Raw genomic sequence first — 22,370 nt, forward strand, 5'->3', positions numbered from 1 at the left:
CTTAATGTTTTTGTATTTGCATAAGAAGAGGAGGTTTAATCACATCATTCATTGGTATCAAAATGTGTCAATTAGCTAAGCACACAATTATTTTAATCTAATTTACAATGCTTATACTTAATGCTTATACTTAATGCTTATTCTTAAGCATACTTAAAACTCAGAAGCACGTAGCTGACATTTGAAAACAGGTTTAAATATGCATTTTTTTCTGTATAGACAAACAATTTCACATGAATAAATACTAATGGTATCAGGGCATGTTTTGACGCATATATTTAAGTTTCATTCTCTGCTGACCCTGCAGGCTGGAGGTCCCCACTACACATTTTTTTTATTACTTTATAAGATTAGAATTCTGCAGCAGACTAAAACCAAAACACGCAGCCAATCTGCTTTGCTCATTCATCTGCGAAATGTTAATCTGCCATAATGTTTTCGAGGCACAGCACTTTCTGTTAACCATGGTGACATAAGGCAGAGTCTGTGCTTGTATTGGCTGTAGGACTTCCTTTTAATGCTTTACTGATTGGACACAGGTTTATTGTGCTACTGTCTGTAAAAAAAAAATCTCACAATGAACAACTGAAGTGTTTCACAAGCATTGCAATAAAATGTGATAGTTAAAAGCAAATTAACGCTCAGTCTCTCTCCACATTTGTCCCTAGTTGCATCGACTCTTTCCCCACAATCCTCTCTTTCTCTTCTCTGTCTCTCTGTCACTCTTGGTCCATTTCATTTTAGATCAATCATCACTTCTGCCTCAGCAATTTCCCACTGTGGCACTTTTTGTTACAGAGATATGGACTTTTTGACTGTGTGAAAAGAGCCAGGCCAGTTAATTTTTTCACATCTGGCCTCATGGAATTAATGCATTAACGTGTCTTTTTGTTTAAAAATGCAGTAAAGACAGAGCAATCCAGCTGTCTCTCTATCTCTCACTGTGTCTCCCTCCTCCCTCTGCCACATGGATGACAGCTCCTCTTATCGCACAGATTAGACGAGTGGCCAAACAAATGAGCAGGAATATGGCTCACTGTATGTATGTTCATTGGTGCGTGTTTGTTTCTGTTTAGCCGTGTGTGCATCTATTAATGGTTGTCTTTCTATATTTGTATGTCTGTCTCTGTCTGTGCTTCTCTTTGTCTACACTGACAGATTTCTGTCCAGCTGTGTAGGGCCATTTGTGTCTGCATGTATGTCCTGTCTGTGTAGTTGCATGCCAACATGTGTGTTTGAATCTGCACGTGTGTGTGTGTGTGTGTGGGGGTGGGGGGGATGCTTGTGTGCGTATGTGAGGTATGTGTGCATGCACTGGGACACACTAGAGGAGGAGCTGATGGGCTAAGTGCCATTACAAGATAATTACAGCTAAAAGTCTCCATGCTAACAAGGACGCCTCATCATCCCTGTGCTGGCAGAGAGGCCCCAAAAAACATCTGCAATGCAAATTAGGAACACTTGTGTGTGTCAGAGTGTGTTTGTGTGTGTTTTATCCACCTATGTTCCCTTTTTTTTCTCGTTTTTTTTTTTTGTAGGTTGTATGTTGACAGGATTCCTGTGAAGTAGAGATTCTCTTTTTCAATAACAAACCACTCTTTTAGTATGTCTTGGCACGAGAGTGTACACACACACACATGCATACAAAAACTGTACATCAGGAGCCCACTGTGAGTTGAGTTGGAGGGCATCCATACACACATAATGCTTGTAATGGGATGCTCTCTCTCCTTACTGCCTGATATGGACTTATTCCCATTTTAATGTTGAGGGAAGTCAACTAAAGGAACATAAACATATCTGAGGTGCAATTACACAAACACACCAAAGCAGATATCCTAACCTTCTACGCTGCAGAAGTAATTTGTGAGGCATACATTTAATTAAGTTTTCCACCTGCTGGTTTAGGTGAGGGCGTTCAGAGGCAGAAGAAGCACAAATCTGATTTGCAAACTGCCAGTTAAGCCTCCATTGTTACATTCCCCTGCCTCCAAACAGCGGTGGATGAGGAGAGAACAACATCATTTTTACTCATTATCCTCTCCTCTACTTCCCTTACTGTGTGGTAATACTCGAGTGTGTGAAGGGAAGTTTAAAAATCCCTGCTATGCAAATACATCTGTACACATGTGTATGAACACAACAGTGTGTATTGTGGTTATGTAATTATTGCAGCCAGAAGAACAAAAAAAAAATCCTTAACACATCATCCACTCATGTTAAGAGCCAATTACTCTCCTGCTCTCAGTGTGTTATTTACGTCCATCTGTTCTCAGTAAAAATACATTTTCCATCTGCTTCAATCAATCAAATAATTCCCATAAAGGTTTATATCATTGTTAAATATTATATGTGTGGAAAGTGTGTTTATTTAGTATGACAATCACAATAAACTTTGTGTTACCCATAAAAAACACGTTTTTATTTTTTACATTCTGGTCAAGTTCAGCTCCACCGGCTCAAAGTGTCCAACATGACTTACACTGGCGTTTAGTTCCACTTAAGCCGTGTGTGATTACACCTTCACTGATTTAAGTTTTCTATCTCCCTTTTATGTCTTTAACTTCATTTTCTTTCACAGAAGAAAGACTGACACATAAAAGAGAGTAAAATACTGTCTTAATGGAGAATATTTAAGTCCAAATTTTAACCTTTATGTTTTAAAATCTAAAAAACAATGTGTTATAATCACAAACAAAACCACTGGATAAATCTACAGCTAAATAATACAATTCAAGGTTTGGCAATACTAAGTTCTCAATCTGCACAGACAACCATCCCAAAATAAGGAAACGTGATGCCCCAGTAGTCTCATCATGTAATGTTTTCATTGCATTGTCTTGAGGTGTGTCTCTAACCTGTGGTCTTATTGCAGCTCACTAATTAGAGTAACTCAGCACAAGTTACTTAAGCTCCTGGGCCCTGTGTGCTGAGTTACAATGTTTTGTGTGTAGATATTCTGAGTTAAGACATGGATTGATAACAGGGTTTACGTTGTTGATTCTAACACAAATACAATGACATATCACAACAGGCTCTGCACCAGCTCTAGCTCAGATGTGCAACCTGTCAAAAGGACACATATATAAATGCAAGCTAACTGCCTCATTAAAACGGAATACCTGTCCCTGTACAGCACAACATGCACTTCACATTGCATGGTCAAAGAGTGCCATCTAGTGGCCGAAACGCACCACTGGACTTCTTAAAGTACAGACTAGATCCTTGTAGAGATTCAATTCAAAATTTAATTAAATTCCTAAGGTGTCAAATTGTGAGGAGGACTTTTAAGCGGCTTAATAGTTTCTCAAGCTGTGGAGGAAACAGAGACATGTTCCTCAAACTCAACATGAAGAATTTTTTTTTTATTGACTCAGTGACTCAAAAAATGTGAAATATGACAAAGTATATTTTTACATGTTGGTTACAGTGACTGAAATTAAAAAAGGCCTTGTATGTTACAGTATAAGTAGTACCAACTGTTTGGGCTGTGTTTTTAATAAACAGTGTTACTCCTTTCCCATCATGGTTATAGGATTGCTCCAAAGCAGTGTGTGGAGACAAACTGGCTGCTCAAAAGGGGGAAAATACAGGAAATGCAGGAAATGCCATATTAGTCAAACAATCAGCTTTTATGTTTAGTGGCTGCAGGCCTCGTCACTGACTCATTCCATCCAGGAAAATTCAGAGGTGAAAAGTTGAAAGCATTTGTATTTGTATTCATAAAGTCTTGCCTGAAAGAGCTGACACTTACTTTTGTATCATAGAAGCTTGTCCCTCTAATACCATGTTTAAAGTGGTAAGCTAACAGGCTGTTTTGTCGTACTGTTGTGTTCCAGGTTGTAAATTTAGGGAATCTAACAAATCATTATCAAGTAACATTGCTTATTTGATAAACAACTGACAAGACTGTTTGTAGCATAACATGATATTGGTTTGTCATATACTTCAAAAAGGTCTTCTGTTAGCTGATGTCTAAACCAGTGAGGTTGCCTTGTCAGCAGTAAGCCACAGGTGACAAAAAGGAATTTAAATAAAAAACCGAAAGCTAGAGATACTTCACAGATAAAGCCAGCTAAGGCCACTAGAGGGCAATTTTCTGTTAAAGGAGGGAGCACTTCAGAGAACGAGGAGGGGAAGTTTCGATGATGGGCCATAGGGACACTCAAAGAACTCAGATGTTTGAATGCTGGTCTATATCCAGCAGTGGAATACTCTTTAGCAGGACATGAAGGCTAGAATTAGAGAGGTGGACGGTGCCTTCATGTAAAAGGTCACATTTAAATAGTTACAGCTGCATACAGCTTTTGTTGTCCTATCCCTGAAACAAACAGAGGACAAACTGTGCCCCAAATGCTGTTTGTAAGTAGAAATACTGCAGGACAAATATTGGCAGGTTTTAGGCACTTAAGAGGCTCAAGGACTGAAAATCATGCAAACTGAGAGATCTGAGAAATTTATTTTACCATTTGGAAAGACAAATTCATCTCCAGCAAGTGAAAGAACCAAAATATATTTTTCAGAGAAATATTTATTCCCTCTCACCAAGTGTTATTCACTGAAACGGAAAAAAAATCACAGGAAATTATTATTCTTTCTTAAGTTGGCCTGTAAAGTCATCAAGTTTGGTCATCTACTGCTTGAACATGATTTCTCTGGATGACAAAAAAAATCACTTCACCTTCACCCCTTCTTTTCTTTTTCCACTAAAAGACCAAGGGCTGACAACGCCAGCGCCATTTTCAACTTTTTATCAGACATCATTCTCGATTAGAAGGCTTCCTAAAATACAAGAGGTGCGCAACAGTGGTATGAAAATGGTCTTCTGGTATCATAACAACGAGCTACCGCCGCCCCTCACGAATGCACAGAAGGTACATGGCGGTTGGCTGTCGGCTATAGTCTTTGAGGTGTGTTCTAGTGCAACTTTTTGGCCAAGACATGAGGCAACACCACAAGGGGCCTCCGTCACCACTAGTTCTTTGGCGTCTGCATGGTGTGTCAGGGCCTTAATAGGGAGAGAAGACTCTAATCAAAATGTTAGAAGAATTTACACTGGATACCTCACTCTCCTCATTTCACCAAACACCTCAGAAACACCTTTTAAGAATATACATTATTTTAACCCCTGCAATTCATTTCTTAAAGGGGCTATATGTTACTGCTGCAGTTCGCCTGACAGCCACGCGGTATCGCTACAAACACAGTACTTTTTAAAGTTACATATAGCTCCTTTAAAGTTAATATTGGGGGAAAGGTATATTTTGTGATTTTGACATTTGAACTTTAGAACATCTGATTTTTGATTCTGAATACACAAGATCTTTGAAGGATTTCTGAGAAAGATTTTAAGTCACCAAAGTTAGAATATAATCAAAGATGGAATTCTAATGGAGAATAAAAAAAAAGAAAAAGTACACCGTTCCCTGATTATTTTGGACAAACAGTACAAACATAAATGCAGATTCTTTCTGTAGAAGTCAAACCAAGTTTTTTCTTTGTCTTCATGAATTAATGAATAACTTAAATAATAAATAAAAAATGCACTTACATTTAAATTAAACAAGTGAGATACAAACATATGATCTAACACCCTGCTGTGCCTGACCAATCAGAGACATTCAGCACTGCAGGGGCTGCATGCCCTATTGTAAAAAGTCCCATGACCTTCAGAAAAAACATAATGTGTGTGAACAAAATTAATGGGATTTTTACTTCCGGCACCACACTGTTGAGCTCTATAGTTTCTTGGGTGGAAACGGGGCTTTTGTGTCCATTCATTTAAAAGAACATGAAAGACTACACGAGTGATTTGCTTTACCCTGATAGTACAAAGAAGGCACTTTGATTCTGTTCCCTCAGTAGTCCATGGGTCTACCTTTTTCCTTGTTGACAATCTCCCAGATAAAGCTTGAGCACCCCCTGACTGTGCAACCGCAACAAGAGCTCAAACTCAGTGGACATGGCATGGACATTTGTTTTAGGTGCTTTGTCATCATAGTAGTGGTGCTTCAAGTCATAGAGTCCATAGGGGTGATTACTGTAGGGCCAGAACCCATACAGATGCACATTTTTGCAGACCTCCAAAGCTATGCTAGCCATAATTAGCCCGGTGCTCAGCCGCACTGATCGCAAGCCTTGTGCGCGCCAGAAGTCAGCCAGACTTTGGAGGTACTCAGGGTTAAAGTAGACGGGCTTCATGGGGCTTCCAAAGTCCTCAATAGTGTAGGTAGCCCGCAGACATACAGGAGTGTTTGAGAGAAAGGAGAACATGGGAAGGAGTAGCAGGGAGTTGCCGTAAATATGCAGACTTTCCACAAACGGACGACGACGCCCCATCAGAGACCCATACCTGGAGACAAAACAGCAGATATAAAGCAACAAGACAAAATAACTCTGTAATGACAGTGAAGTGAAATCCAGCCTCTTGCTCACTTATTCATGAGGATGCTTGGGTTCGCTGTCACAAGGTCCGTTTTGACACCAACATCCTTCTCGTAATCATTTCCCAAAGGAGGAAGGTTGCACCTGAAGAAGAAAGAAAACAAGGCAGAGATCATTTTTTATGGAATCTCAACATAAATGATTTTTGATACTGTGAGTTGACGTTGTAACCATGATGGACACCTTTCTCACCTCATGACAAACTGAGCTGAGTCAATTCTCTCTCCACAGCTGCTATCAGTCAGGATTCCTCCGTTCCCGACAACAGAACACGTGTCCCATATTTTATTTGAGAAAGGATGCTCCTGGAATTGTAATCAATGGTTATGTATTACTAGACAATGACAATTATACTGATTATATACTACAGTAGATCAAAACACCTGCTGGATCTCCTTTGCAAATGTTTCCCTCTTGGAAATCCCCTGCAGCAGGCACCCCTAAAAGAGGTTGCCAGCTGAAAAATGAGTGCTCCCTGGAAGTCTTCAGGTTTTCATTTCGAACATCTAATTGGGCTTGAAACTTTTTTAATGGATAAATGCAGCAGTATATGACTGTGAAGTATACTGGCATATTTAAACTTGCTGATGACGCAGTTGTTCAGTTGCGTCGGTAAGCGTTAAGGGGAACATTTCCTGAGATTTGGATTGAGAAGAGTTCTTCACTTCAAATTTATTGATTAGTAGTGGCAAGAGTTACAAATACCTCATACGTTTTCACAGTCAAAGTCTGCTCGGTTGTCAACCTGTTTCCAGTTGCAGCATAACAAAGTACACATTGTTGGATTTTGTTTCAGCAACTAGCAATAATAAACTGGATTGCCATGAAACTTTGTACAGAAAATGGCAATCCCCTCACAATATTTGAAATACCTTAGCAATCCCTCAATTTTTTTATCCAACACGAGCACAACAACATCCACCATGTCCAGAGCCATGCACCGAGGAGAGTAAGAAAGCTTCAGTTTAGACCTGCTTAGTGTCACTTCCTCTAGCTGCAGAGCACAGTTAGCACACAGCTAGTGATACTATCAGCTGGCTCAAAGGACAGGGATTGTATTAACAAAGGAGCTCTGTTAACCCTTCAGCTATAGCTCGAGGCAGGTGTGTTGCTGTGTGCTGTTAATATTTGCACGTGTGACATGGTATACGTATAACTTGTTGTTATTAATTGTATTATTAGTCTCTTTTTGTATTTATTTTGTTTACATATTACTTGTGTGTCCAGTGTTTCCCACACAAATACGATACCTGGGCCCAAGTATATTTCCGACCTGTTCTCATTTATTTTTTTATTTATTCATAAAATTGCTGCGTGCGTGAGAGAGCGAGAGGTAGCGGGGGAGAGAGAGAGAGAGAGCGCGTGAGAGTGCAGGCGCTCGTTCTGCAGGCTCGGTGCTAACAACACGGCTTTATTATAAGTCTCTGTGTTCAACATAGCAAAACTGCCTTTTTAAAAAAAATCCCTATCGACTCCTACGCAGTGTTAAGACAGCAAGAGAGCAGAATCACATCAGCTTCAGAGCTACAGAGAGAGAAATAGAGGGAGGGGGAGCGATAAGGTCCGCTGTCCGTACATGTATCAAAACTGAAGCTTCTCCTGGCTCCGTTTAAATTTTTTTAATGTACAGCTGCTCGCTGCCGATTGTGTGCTGAACTCTAATAAATAACAGAATATCCGTTAATGTAGGCCTACATTAACAGATATTCTGTGTAGGCCGAATGTACAGATATGTAGGTCTACATTAACAGATATTCTGTTAATGGTAGCTGGAGCTAACAGATATTCTATTAATGTAGGTCTACATTAACAGAATATCAGAATATTAACAGATATTCTGTTAATGGTAGCTGGCGCCAACAGATATTCTATTAATGTAGGTCTACATTAACAGAATATCAGAATATTAACAGATATTCTGTTAATGGTAGCTGGAGCTAACAGATATTCTATTAATGTAGGTCTACATTAACAGAATATCAGAATATTAACAGATATTCTGTTAATGGTAGCTGGAGCCAACAGATATTCTATTAATGTAGGTCTACATTAACAGAATATCAGAATATTAACAGATATTCTGTTAATGGTAGCTGGCGCCAACAGATATTCTATTAATGTACCGTATTTTCCGCACTATAAGGCGCACCTTCAATGAATGGCCTATTTTAGAACTGTTTTCATATATAAGGCGCACCGGATTATAAGGCGCATAGAATAGAACGTGTTTACAACTGAACAAGGCTGGGAGATATTGTGAATATATAAATATAAATACGTATAAAACGTAACGTATAAAACTACAAAAACAAAAGTACATAAGACGATTTCCCCAAATAATAAATTATTTCTTTGACGTTTCTCTTAACTCTCAAAACGTAGTTTTATACGTAGTGCATTCACAATAACTCAACGTTGTTCAAACGTTAATGTGCATATTCAAAATATCTCCCAGCCTTGTTCAGTTGTAAACACGTAAAAGAAACACAGTCTGATACCGCTAATTCAAACGTTAGTGCAGGGGTGCCCAAACAGTCGATCGCGATCGACAGGTAGATCGCTGACTGATTCTCAGTCGATCGCGAGATGTTTTGTCAATATAAAATACAATTGTAAAATAGAAAAGTGATTTCAATTTCATCTCATTGCACTGTTTCCCACACACGATACCTGTGTTGGGAGCCCAAGTATACTTCCGACCTGTGTGTATTTAATTTTTCATTTATTCATGAAATTGCTGCGTGCATGAGAGAGCGAGCGGCGGAGATAGAGAGAGAGAGAGAGAGAGCGCGCAAGAGAGAGAGTGCAGGCATGCGCAATGACGTGCAGGTAAAACCGGGGGGGGGGTAAATGTTTTACCAAAAAGTCATATATAGAAACTATGCTACGAGTATTAAGTGCATTTGATGAAGCTGCAGCTACTTTTCTCTGCTCCTCTCTGCTGTCATGACTGTGAGCATCGCGGGGGACGAGACACACCAACAAACAGCGCACACGCACGCACGCACGCACGCACGCACGCACGCACGCACACACACACACACACACACACACACACACACACACACACACACACACACACACTTTTTACTTTTAGTGCTACAGCACACAGTTGATCCGTGATCCGTACGGACCGAGGTGGGAACACACGTGACCCGGTCAAACAGTCGGTTGAACTTTACTCCGTTCACTCTCACCATGTCTGCAGCTAATTTAACAAAAGCAAAATCATCTCACAGCAGCCTGCTGTAGTCTGTAGTCTGCATTATTTTTTACAGAACTCTCATTTATTATTTTCTGTTTGTTGTGTGAGTATTAAATGCGTTTGTAGGCTGTTGGTAAAGGCTATGGCTCACTATGTGGACTGGTAGACCTCGGCAGACTGGTAACTTTAAAAGTAGATCTTGGTTCAAAAAAGGTTGGGCACCCCTGCGTTAGTGCATAACTCAACATTGTTCAGTTACGTATAACACGTAAAGCTCACTTTTTCAGTTCATTCCCCGTCCACGAATCCCTCGAATTCTTCTTCTTCAGTGTCCGAATTGAACAGTTGGGCGAGTACGGCATCCAACATGCCCGGCTCCCTCTCGTCATTATCCGAGTCAGTGTCGCTGAGCGCCGTGTACAACCAGTATGGATCAACCAATTAACCAATTGATCCATATATAAGGCGCTCCGGATTATAAGGCGCACTGTCGTTTTTTGAGAAAATTAAAGGCTTTTAAGTGCGCCTTATAGTGCGGAAAATACAGTAGGTCTACATTAACAGATATTCTGTTAATGGTAGCTGGAGCTAACAGATATTCTGTTAATGTAGGTCTACAGCTGCTTGCTGTTGTTTCAGTACTGAACTATAACAGAATATCGAGTGGAACTTTTCAAAACACAAGGTGTACTCCTGTTGTTGTTTATGTCTGTGCGTGAGTATAAATTGAGCAGATTAAAGTTGTTTGTTGCAAAAACTAGATTAATTTAGAGGGGAAAACACATTTGATATAAATACAACCCAATAGATACAAGCTAGATAAGAGTACGACAAAATAAAACAATTGTTGTTTTATGGTAAGTTTGTTTTTTATATTGTGGAGATTTCTTTGCGTACCACCACAGGGAGCCCATGTACCACCGGTGGTACGCGTACCATAGTTTGAGAACCACTGGTCTAATGAAAATGAACACACATATAGGCCGAAATACACACACATGCACAAACAGGATCCTATGGACATGCATTAATGGAGAGGTCTCAGAGTGAGGAAGCTGCCCACAGCTGTGTTTCATTTAATAAACATGTCATCTTTTAGAAAGACATCACAGGAAAAAGAACAATACCAAACAAGTAGAACAGGACATCACACACCCACTGAACATTCACCTCGCCCCATTTCCCCAGGACAGAGGTATAGAACAATGAGGTGCATTAAGGCTTGCAGAGGAGGAGGATCCTGATCCCTGCGGTTATAGCAGCCCTAAACAGAAGGCCTCGCTGAACAGGCCAGAGTGGGAACTCTTGACTTTTTGTCTATCTCTGTTTGTGTTATACTCTGTTTTCTGTGTATGTATGTTGTGGGACTTGTCTGTTTGGACAGTAACGGTGCGGTGGAAAAGAATTTCCCCTTGGGGACAATGAAGTCTAAAGTCTAAAATAGCAGATATTGTGGATGTGTTGGTTTCTATTGAGAGTGCCAAACTATTTACCTTTGTAAAGGTGCTGAAAACCTCAGGAGACACCTTGAGGCTACTCTTCTTTTCCCCATCATACACAAGCTTGGATCCCACTGGAGTGTTGGCCTGGGTAATGATGGCTTTGTCAAAGCCAGTGCAGTTGCTGCTCAGCTGAGATCTGGGGAACCACAAGGACTTTGTTCAACCATGTACAAGAGACTCTGAAGCTTTGATACTCCCTCAAATGAGGAATCTATTCTGATCCTGCCCAGATTTTGTCCCATTGTTTGTTTCTTTATGTGACCAGTCCAGCAGAGGAAAAACGGCCTCTGTTATAAACATTGACATGTAAGACTAGTCTTGCATATTTAGCTAGTGCATACTAGCCAATTAGAGACAGAGTATCCCTTCACCATCCTAAACACTGCAGCATACTACTGAATGTTGTCAATCAATTATTGGTGTGACTCAGAGGAGATTTAAAAGTGGGTATACCCTATGGAGACTGAAAAATAAGTGGGTTTACTCAGTGTACCTGCATATACCCTGCACTACACCACTGGTTTCAGCTACTTTAAATACCAAAACATGCAGAGAGTTATTGTTGCACAGAGTTGTTATTTCTGTCTTCTCTCCTCCCTTTACTTACCCAGCTAGTAAAGTTACACGGTAAAGGCCCAGACTGCACATCTAGCACCCCTCTTTCTTATAAGAAGTGACTAACTCTCATTCTGTGGAGGAACCTTTGATTATCCTTATTTGAGCCATGGTGTAGATTTTGGTCTCCTTTTTTCCACTGTATCACAATGCCAAGTTGTGTTTGTTGGCTTTCATCTAAATGAGGAATGGAGAGCAAGGAAGTCTGTTGCCTGGGCTTTATATGTATGTTCATGTCTCCCATGACAATCAGTGGTGTTCCATCATCAGGGATTTCTGAGAGTAGCACGTCCAGTTCCACAACAAAATACACCCAGTTTACAGTTTGGTGGGCAGTAAATGATAGCACATGTACATTTTAACCTGTTCCACATCAAACAGAGCAGGGTGTGTGAACACTGTGTCAACAGAAAGAGCAGTTGGTATGGCTGTGTTTTCGAGGCGGATCCAAGCGCAAGTGCCTGGATGTCTGACAGTGCTTGGATGAATTCAGTTATGTTCACAGCAAACTGAAGAGGATCATATATCACTGAAAAAGGTGCACTGGTGGCGCAGTGGTTAGTGCGCATGCCCCATGTATGGAGGCTGTAGTCCTCAAAGGGCACGGCCCGGGTTCGTATCCAGCCTGTGGCTCCTTTCCTGCATGTCATTCCCCACTCTCTCTCTCTCCCTGATTTCCAGCTCTATCCACTGTCCTATCTCTCCATAAAGGCACAAAAAGTCCCACAAAAATAAATAAAATGAATGAAGAAAAATGAAAGACTGAAAGAAGTAGAAATTATTTCTACTCAACTTTAAAAAATAGTACAGAGGAAAAATAAGAGTGGACAATTTATGTTATTCTGTTTTATTTTTGAGCTCTGAGTCTGTAGGAAACTCAGAGCTCGGTTTTTTTTATGGCAAATGGTTTTCATTTATATAATTTTTGTGAAGGGAAAAACATAAAGGTGTAAGTTTACATTGATTCACTTTGTGAATGAAAATGTTTTGTTTCCACATACAACAGTGCTTGTTTTACTTACCATCCTCCTTTGAGCCTATAGATGTTAGTGTATTCCTGCTTTAATTGGCATTTAATCCATTTAAAAATAAGCAGTGGTTACATACGTTTTCTTTTTTTTTTTTAAGTCACCAGCTGCATGCTGTTGGGCACCAAAACCCAAAAGTTGTGTTGCATTTTTTTTTTAGAACAGGCCCAAACACAGGTAATGGTTTTAACAAGTTGAAATATGTAATTTATGTGCCATACTGTTTAACCTTTTAATCACATTTGGCCATCTTATTAGGCACTATGTTGGGTTTTATTGGTCATGGGAGCTTCCCACATGGCTTTTTTGACTTCCTTTACCACCCAGCATCATGTAACTTAAAAGTAAGTCATTCTTACCTCCTTTTGATTACTTATTTTAAATATCTGTAGAGCAAGATCCATACCATGCTCTGACAATTATGTTTAATTTCCCCAATTTTGTTCTTTTATTTTTTCCCCTTTAAGTTCAAAACCAAGATAATCTTTTTTTTTTTTTTTTTTTTTTTTACCTGAATTTTTGATAATTGTCCTCTTGCTTCTGCCAGCCTTGAGAGTAACCCTGCATTATTTTTTCGGTCATATTCCTGTGGGGGAAAAAATACATACAAACTAAGATACTCATTCACAACCAGGTGAGTAATCCCTGTGTTTCACTGACATGCCTTCATCTGATGGCAGTCATGAACAAAAAAAAGGTCACGTTAGGAGAAGCAGTGACCGTGTTTGCACTCACTTGCAGCCTTTGCAGAGGGCAAAGGTCTTGGGGGCTCTTTTCCTCTGAGGGGCTGGTAAGAACTGGTCCACATTGCTGTTGCAAAAGAAAAACAGGACAGATGTGTTGATTCAGAAGCCAGGCACAAATCAGATAATGTAAACGGGTGTAACACAACATTCTGCACCATGCATATATACACTATGAATCACTACCCACATTTACAGTTATGAACAACTAGTATGCCTTTACAAACACCTGAGCAGGGACTTTTGCTATAGCCTACATAACTACATCATGTCATCTGCAGATGTATCTCTTGTGTGTAGAAAAAGTTGTGGTCTACGGTGTTACTTTTACTTTTGTGTATTGTGTGTTTGTGTTAAGGGCAGGAGATATTTATATAGATAGCCTATATAATTGAGAGATTTTCACATAACGAGCTCGAACTCACTCAGCCCTGATCTCAGAATTACGAGATCCTGATGTAAAAGTAACACCGCAGACCACAGCTTTTTTAACCTACGAGACATAGGATCTGATAATTGCAAGATCCTGGTCGTAATTAGGTTATGAGATCAGCATCCCTATCCTAGTCAGGCACAATTAGGCTATGACGCACCTCACAGCTTCTCTGTTCACTTGTGGTCTCGTCGAGTCTTTTGAATAAAAACTCCTCTCCATAAGGTTTAATTAATTAACAATATATCACCATTTTATACAAATGTATTTATTTGAAAAAATGAGGGAGAAAGGCTCTCTTAAAGTGGCACTGCCGGCCTGGTCTGGTCCTGCAGCATCCGGTGGTACAGTAAAGTGAGCATGAGAGGGGGAGATCAATTTTACTATCACTTCATTTGTTTATCTCACGTTATTTTCATGCTATTATTCAGTAATATAAGAAAAGAAGCCAAGAAAACAAAACTCTATCACTAAAAAGGCCCTATTTTATTTCTCCCTGCTCAACCTGACAAACCACACAACACCGCTGCTCATTAACTGCTCTTTGTGTGGGAGGAGGGCAGATAACAAGTGAGTTACACTAACCATACCGATAAATATCAGGTTTAAATAAAGAAAATCTGTAAAACATAACGCTGTATTCCAGTTTTCTTTAAGTGTATGAATATTATGATTGGAGGTAGAATTAGTTGCAATAAAAGGGGCACCAGCTAAAAATCTTGCCTAGGGCAGCAAGTGGATTAAGGGCAGCTCTGTTACCATGGTATCATTGTAACACAGAATCATAAAGTGTATTAGTAGAGGAACTTGGGCCCCTAAAAGTTGAGATACCCCTACCCGAGGCAGAACAAAGCACAACCATATTTTTTCATAACTTGAACATGTCTAGTTTATGAAACGGATGGTTGTATACAAATATTTTACAGCAAAATAACTTTTTTTGGATGTTTTATTGCATCTTACCAAAAAACGAAAATAGGTCAAATGAGGGCTTCTCCGAAAGAGACAGCTCTAACCTCATCACATGTATCTCCGAGAATCAGAATCTCACCAAATTTGGACAGAATGTTTACAGATAGTTATCAGTTACAATTAAGCAACGTTTTTATCAATACCATTTTAAATTTTTGAAATTATCACACTTAAACACACATGTAGTTTTGGCGGAAATTGAAAATTGAAACAAAAATTCAAAAGGTATGTATATCAAAGTCTGTAATTTTTTTAAGTAAGTACACCAAACATTAAAATGTGTCATTTGTATCTTCTTTAGACTGATATCTCAACATAAAAGCAAGTAATTTGACATTTCACTTGACCCTATGCTGCCACCAGCCCCTAACAGGAAACTAGTGCAGTCATTGCATTTTATAGTTACTCCTAATACATTTTGTCTCATATTTTCTATCTTACATATGATTTAAATGATGACACTTGGAGTCAACTCGCTGCCTTCAGTTATATTGTCACCTATGACATTGTTTCTATTTCATTGTAAAAAATTAAAGCATTGTCTTGCCATCAGTTGTGAAATACTAATAAACTAAAAAACAGTATTGATCTATATAACCTTGAGTTCTTAGAATTTGAATATACTTCATATAGTCTATTTGTATATCGCCCATACAGCCTGTAGTTTTTTAAAGCAATTCAGTCATATAAAGATGGTGTGTAGTCACCATATCTCCTGCTTTTAAGAAGAACCCTAGTTACTCCAGAGGATACAAAGCTACAAAGGGTACATAATTGTACTTCTATCAAGCTTAAGGTACAGAAAAACCCAAAGGGTTCACTCTCATATCATTACTTCAAAAGACCAGCAGGGGCACTGTTCCAGCCTTGGTATGGTTTCACGGGCTTTACTCAACAGTAACATTAGATGTAGCCTACATTTTGTACGCTACAAGCGGTGATTAGTTTTCCTGCTTTGTCAACCTTGTCTACAAATACCTCGTTAAAAAAATAATTGAAGCTGGACTAAAAAATAATGAAGAGGCAAGAAACTTCAGGGGTAAGTAACTAGACCTTTAACTTTTTAAAATGTTACTGTTAACATAAAATAGCTTGATGTCTTTGACAAGGCTAACTCAGGCTATTTTAAATGAATTAACTTGAACTAAATACATCAAGCACATCATGGCTTGTTGCTAGAATAGCTATTTTAGACTGATGTTGGTCTTTTAGTCGGCTCTCCGTTTCTATGGTTACCGCCATTTCTGTTAGTTTAAAATTTCTGCTGGAGCCAAATTATGTGTTTGTTTTGTGTCATGGTATTTTCCTTATGGTTGTGTGTGTTGGCCCTCCACTGGGCACTATGTGTAGCCTGGGCGTACGCTGTGGTTAAAGCAAGGCTCCAGGTGAGGTGGGACAGGTGATTGAATGGAGGCAAACAGTTTTTTTTTAACATGTCAGCCTGTCGGAGTTAAACGCATCCAACGCGGATTTGTTTGTTTTATTTATAGATGTAGTGTTTTGTCATATTTTCATTTATTGATAAGAAGTGTTTAAAAATAAATGGATTGAAATATCCAAATCACATCATCAATGGACTGTGTTCATTTCTTCGAGCTAAGCATGCGTCCGAAAGCTTCCACATTCATCCCTCCAGTGACTTTTCTAAACAATATTGGGGTTTGTTACAATTGGTCACTACAATTTAAGTAAAAAAAACTTTGCTTTAATGGAACTCGTCGGATCTTCGTTCGCTGGGTCTAACAGCAGATCGATTGGACAACGTTGGATTTCTTTGTTTCCTTGTGGATTATAATTGAGCTTCGTGGGTGTTAATTCGGCTGGAGCCGTATCAACACCAGTACATCGTAAACTGAGCACCTGGACACAGTGCACTCTTGGTCGGTCATCCACAGACAGTGAAAAGGACACGAATCAGGTACGCGTAGCGCTACAAAGATTATGGCCATGTTTTATTTGTGTGCACACGTTTATTTTGACAATCAAACCCGGTATCTAGGTTTCAACTGGGGATTAAAAGAGCTCCGATTTATGTATGGTATTTCTGTTGTGGTATTTGATTATTATCATGAGTGATGATTTACTTTATTTGATTAGCTAAATATGGATGGTGAATTAAGTTTGCAAAACAAAGGTTTTGCTGGTGATGCCTGCTGCTGCTCAAACACACACCACTGCGGGTGCGCAAGGGGTTGACAACGAAACACGTGATCCAAAAACGTTCAGTGAAATTGACCCAAAAAGCATTACTGGACAAACTGGACAAACTTCAGAAGACACGGAAAGCAAAACTAAACAAGGCATCAGAGTTTAAAAAGACAATACAAAAAAAAAAGACAAATCATATCAAACTGAGGTTCACTGTACATTCGACAAATACAAAACTCTATATGACGAGGCAAAGGAAACCCACCAAACTCTCATGCAATTTCTACCTCTCGATGAAATGGAGAAAAACGAAATACGGTTTCAAGCAAAAATGTTGAGTTTCAATGAATTTACTGCCGATGTGAAAAGATGGATGTCTCAAGCAATTTCAGGATCTGAAAGAAACGAGGAAAGAGTTGAGAATGAAATAAATCAGAGTGACAGCATTTCAAATCTTGGAACCAAAGTTTCAAGCACAAAATTAAGCAGAAGAAGTCATACAAGTTCAAGGACCACAAATCAGCAAAGCTGATACTGACTCTGCGCGCATCCAAGTCGAGGCAGAGAGAGATCTGTTTTAAAGGAAAAGCACGTACTGGAGGAGCAAGCTGCGTCGCTCAGGAGGAGACAAGAGAAACTTGAGTTTGAAACGGAGATGGCAGCCTCAGCAGCAAAAATAGCGTTGTTATCAGCTTCCAGTCACCAAGCTTTTTCAACAACAAAATCAAATGGAATGGAATCATATTTTGAAAAAGGAAAACAATGAAAGGGCACGTCCACCACTTCATGCCCTATTCTCAAAGAATACAGACCAAAACCTGTGGATTCAAATAGACCACCACTTAAACAATATCAACAAAATCCATATGCTTATATGAAAACAGCACAAACCGAAGTTAAAGACAAAAATGGAATTTCAACAATAGTGCACAAACGGCCAACAGACAAACCTGTATTGAACCCTTATGAACAAATAACAAATCCTGCATTTCAGTTCCAACCGTCTTTCCCAGAAAATCACAACACACCAGCTTTGTACAATATACTGGAAAAACAAAATGAAATCACCTCACTTCTAATAAAGCAGCAATCTTTGAATTTACTGCCACCAACAGAAATTCCATATTTTGATGGTGATCCTCTGCAGTACAATACTCTCATCAGGGCTTTTCAACAACAAAGGGGACTGCTTATATTACCTGGATAAGTATACAAGAGGTCAGTCAAGAGATTTAATTCGTAGCTACCAGCATATGGCTCCAGACAGAGGATATTCTGCAGCCAGGCACCTGTTACAGGAGCACTTTGGGAATGAACACATAATCACTGCAGCATACATGGTAAAAGTACTAAAATGGCCTGAAGTTAAACAGGAGGATGTGAAATCTTTGCAAGCATACGCACTGTTTATACGAGAATGTTGTAATCCAATGGAGGACCTACAGTACATGAGAGAGCTCAATATGCCTGCAAATATGAAAACGATAATTCTCAAACTTCCGTACAAACTTTAAGAAAAATGGAGAATATTCTCCATTTTTCCAACAACAAAGGGGACTGCTTATATTACCTGGATAAGTATACAAGAGGTCAGCCAAGAGATTTAATTCGTAGCTACCAGCATATGGCTCCAGACAGAGGATATTCTGCAGCCAGGCACCTGTTACAGGAGCACTTTGGGAATGAACACATTATCACTGCAGCATACATGGTGAAAAATGATGGGTCAAAATTGACCCAATACGGGTTAACTCGTAACCCAGCGCTGGGTCAATCTAGCACCTACACAGCACTGGGTCATTTTGACCCAGCTGTGCTGGGTTGCAAAGAATGACCCAGCATGTTGGGTTATTTTTCTTATTCTTAAATTGGGTCAGAATGACCCATCGTTGGTTCCTTTTGACCTTTTCATGAGGTTATTATTATATATGCTTATTTTCACCCAGCATAGGGTTATTTATGTAATTATATTTTTATGCTAAAATGGCAGCACTACACAAACTGCTTCTAAACAAATGGAATCAACACAAATATAATTCATATATTTATTTACAATTATTTACATTTGAAATGTTGAATTAAAAAAAATCAAATAAAAAAAAAATCAATACATATAATAAAATGACAAACAATACAAACACAATAACCTATTTTACAATAAATTAAACCCAACTGAACCATGAGCTCTTGAAGGTAAACATAGACAAACACTATCTTGGTCGACTGTAAATGAAATAAACTGATTCATAACAACAAATTAACTAAGAGGGATATATATATATATATATATATATATATATATATAGTTCAGGATATAGTTCAGGGATTTGTTGTAGTGGCGTTATCTATTGAGGTCCTTAAGAATTTAATGGCTGGTGATTCTTTGCCAGGCAGCTGATAAACAGCTGTCTGTAAAAAGTCCCAGAGGCACATTGTTTTGGGTAAACAACGTCCAAGACGTAAAATGCCTTGAAGCAGGCATCTACTGCCTCAAGCAGTGTCCTGTGCTTCAGGGCCTCTCCGTGGATCACACAGAAGACCTGTGATGCCCTTAGCAGCAGGACAAATGGCTCTGGTCTGGTCTTCAGGGCCTCTCTCAGGAACTCCGGCATATTTGTTCCTACCTGTGAATCAAAAAGAAAAAAATGCTTTAAAACAGAACAGTAATTACTACTAGAGATATTGCACCACTGAAAATTCTATGTCCGATCAATATATCTGTAGTTACAGTGGGTTACTCAATAGCCAGTTGTTAAGTGTTCATTATCATTTATTGAAAATTTGTCAAGTTATGTAAGCAATAATGAAAGAAGGGCTGGACGTTGTGTAGTTTAAACAAGACATCACAAATTGTCTGAATTCTCAATCCAGCTTTCAAACATGCCCCTAGGCCTAGCCCTTAACTCAACTCAACTCACCTCAGCTAAAACACAAAGAATGTCAAATACAAAGAATTGACATACTAGTACTGACATTAAATAAGACAAAATAAAAAGAAGAGATAAAAGAAATGTAAAAACAATGATAAAGGAAAAACTAAAAGCAGTTAAATAACTCCTAATTGAAAAGCCAGACTAAAAAGGCAGGTCTTCAGTTTGCGTTCAAAAACACCCAGAGAGCTTTCTGTTCTGATGTCCAGAAGCAGCAAGTTCCACAGTTTGGGGGCATTAAAACAAAATGCTCTCTCCCCGGTGCTCGTGTGGGTCACATTAGGGACTTTAAAAGAGAAGCATTAAGGGGTCATTAAAGTGTTTTAATGTATTTTAATGAGAATGGTGCCACCATAAGGCCACATGACTCAGAACTTTACAGGCCTCATTGCTATGTTAAGGTAAACATATTTTTCAGGTTTTGAGGGAATCGGATCAGAACATACACTAACTTTATCCCTGAAACTATGTGGCGGTGGCTATTATGGTTCTGGCCTGACTGAAGCCAACACGGCAGATCCTTCGTTTGAATGTGATAACTTTCAAATTTGCAAAACACATTCATGACCCCTAAAGGAGGAACTCTATGTTGGGCCACATACGTACCATGTATTCTCTGTGCAACTACATGCACAATCCATAACGTATGTACCATTATAATTCAGGAAGAATAGATAAATAGATAATGTCTGTAGACATACCTTACGTATGAAATTAGCCATTAGATGCTTAGACCTTATGACCAATAGATGCATTTTACTGAATTCTTAGAATGCCTATTCATAAATAAAGGAAATAGGCTAGTGTCATATTTCAACCAACTAGTTTTAGCTTCCTTGACTTGTTCAAATCTCAAGAAAGTCTAACATTTGATCCTTAAATCAGTATCAGAGGGATGTTACCTCGCACTCTTTTTTGAGTATTAACAGTCTTGCTGGCACACACAGTCGCATCTCTTTTCATCATAATCAAACAATGTAGCAAAGAGCGAGTACGTCAACGTCAGTTTAAAAAGTTGCGGTTTTAGACATCAGGTTCGTCAGCTTTAATATGAATAGTCACGTTTCAAAGTAACGTTAAACCTGCAATTGCGTTTGAAGACTACATTCACTTACATTTGTCGCATTGTAATCATTAATCAACCACCGCAGGCTAACGGTACAGTCTTGACCAGCCTAGGGTGACTCGACAGCTTTGTTGTTCATGAAACCAACCCCTCGGGTCGTAACGTTACAACAATTTCCATTTTAGCGCCATATTTTAACATATTTTAAATTCCGTGAACACTGTAACGTGAACGTTATAATTTTCTCTGATTTTCTTGGGACTATAAAAATAACTTAAACATTAGTTGATAAACGTCTTTTTCGCTGGAAACGTTTAGAATAAGTCGAGTCAAGATGTTACTGAAAGGCAAGTCTTCATAGGGATGCCTGAGGTGACAACAATAATAACGCAAAGTAACATTAACATTAATCAGTGATTAACTCCGCCAATGTGAATGTTATGAGCAGGCGCCCAATTAGCTAGCTAACTACGTTATGATAGACCATATTGTATAAACAGAGAAAATGTAAGACTAACTAACTAACCGCTACTTTTGCTAACTCTAAAGTAAGTTAACTACCTGAACAACGTGACATTACACCAGCTAACAAAGACCTTACCATACTTGTTTTGTCATAATTAATAGTATTTGTGTTTTAATGTTATTTAGTGTATAATTTCTATTTTAAAAATGTATTTTAGGTACTTACCGAAGTGCAACGTTAAAATCCAGAAGCAATCCTTTGTTCAGCAGCTCCTGGCAGTCGCGAGGGTTGCGAGGAGGGCAGTGGGCGGGATTTTTGACCCAGCGCTGAGTTGTGACGCAGCTCAGCTCAGCCGTTGGATCACTTCAGTCAATCTCAATAACAAAATATTGGGTCAATATTCCCGCCGTGACCAAAATCAACCCAGTGAAATGACCCAGCAGCCGAGGACCCAGCAATTGGGTCATGTAAATGACTCAACGTTATTTAATGACTACCTTTGAAATCTATAGAAAAGGCTCATTGTTAAATTGCAGCAGACTAAGAGGACCTCTTCATCTGAATTGTTTTATCCGCTTTATTGTCATAATCTCAAACTGAAACTTATTTATTTTACTATCATGTGATCATGAAGATGAGAATTAAATTATCTTTAACAATTAGTCAATTAGAAGTTCAACCAACTGACAGAATATGTATCTGAAATATTGCAGAATTGGATATTTTTAAAGTTGTAAGAAAAGTCTATAATAATTGCATTTTAAAATGATACTTAATGCTATCATTCTCACATAAAAGTAGAATTAATATTTTAGATT

General features: G+C 38.9%; 1 protein-coding gene across 1 annotated transcript in view; it reads right to left on the minus strand.

Annotated features, from left to right (window-relative positions):
• Positions 1-4,440: 4,440 nt before the first annotated feature.
• Positions 4,441-22,370, minus strand: part of LOC109983851 (alpha-2,8-sialyltransferase 8F-like) — a 32,978-nt gene continuing 15,048 nt past the window's right edge. The window contains exons 2-7 of the mRNA XM_020633765.3: positions 13,530-13,604; positions 13,306-13,380; positions 11,143-11,287; positions 6,637-6,749; positions 6,436-6,528; positions 4,441-6,352 (exon numbers count right to left, since the gene is read on the minus strand). Coding sequence (XP_020489421.1) covers positions 5,875-6,352; positions 6,436-6,528; positions 6,637-6,749; positions 11,143-11,287; positions 13,306-13,380; positions 13,530-13,604 — 979 coding nt within the window. The 3' untranslated portion in view covers positions 4,441-5,874. The remainder of the gene's footprint in view (positions 6,353-6,435; positions 6,529-6,636; positions 6,750-11,142; positions 11,288-13,305; positions 13,381-13,529; positions 13,605-22,370) is intronic.

The sequence above is a fragment of the Labrus bergylta genome, chromosome 6 (assembly GCF_963930695.1).
Source record: "Labrus bergylta chromosome 6, fLabBer1.1, whole genome shotgun sequence".
NCBI classification, from domain to species: Eukaryota; Metazoa; Chordata; class Actinopteri; order Labriformes; family Labridae; genus Labrus; species Labrus bergylta.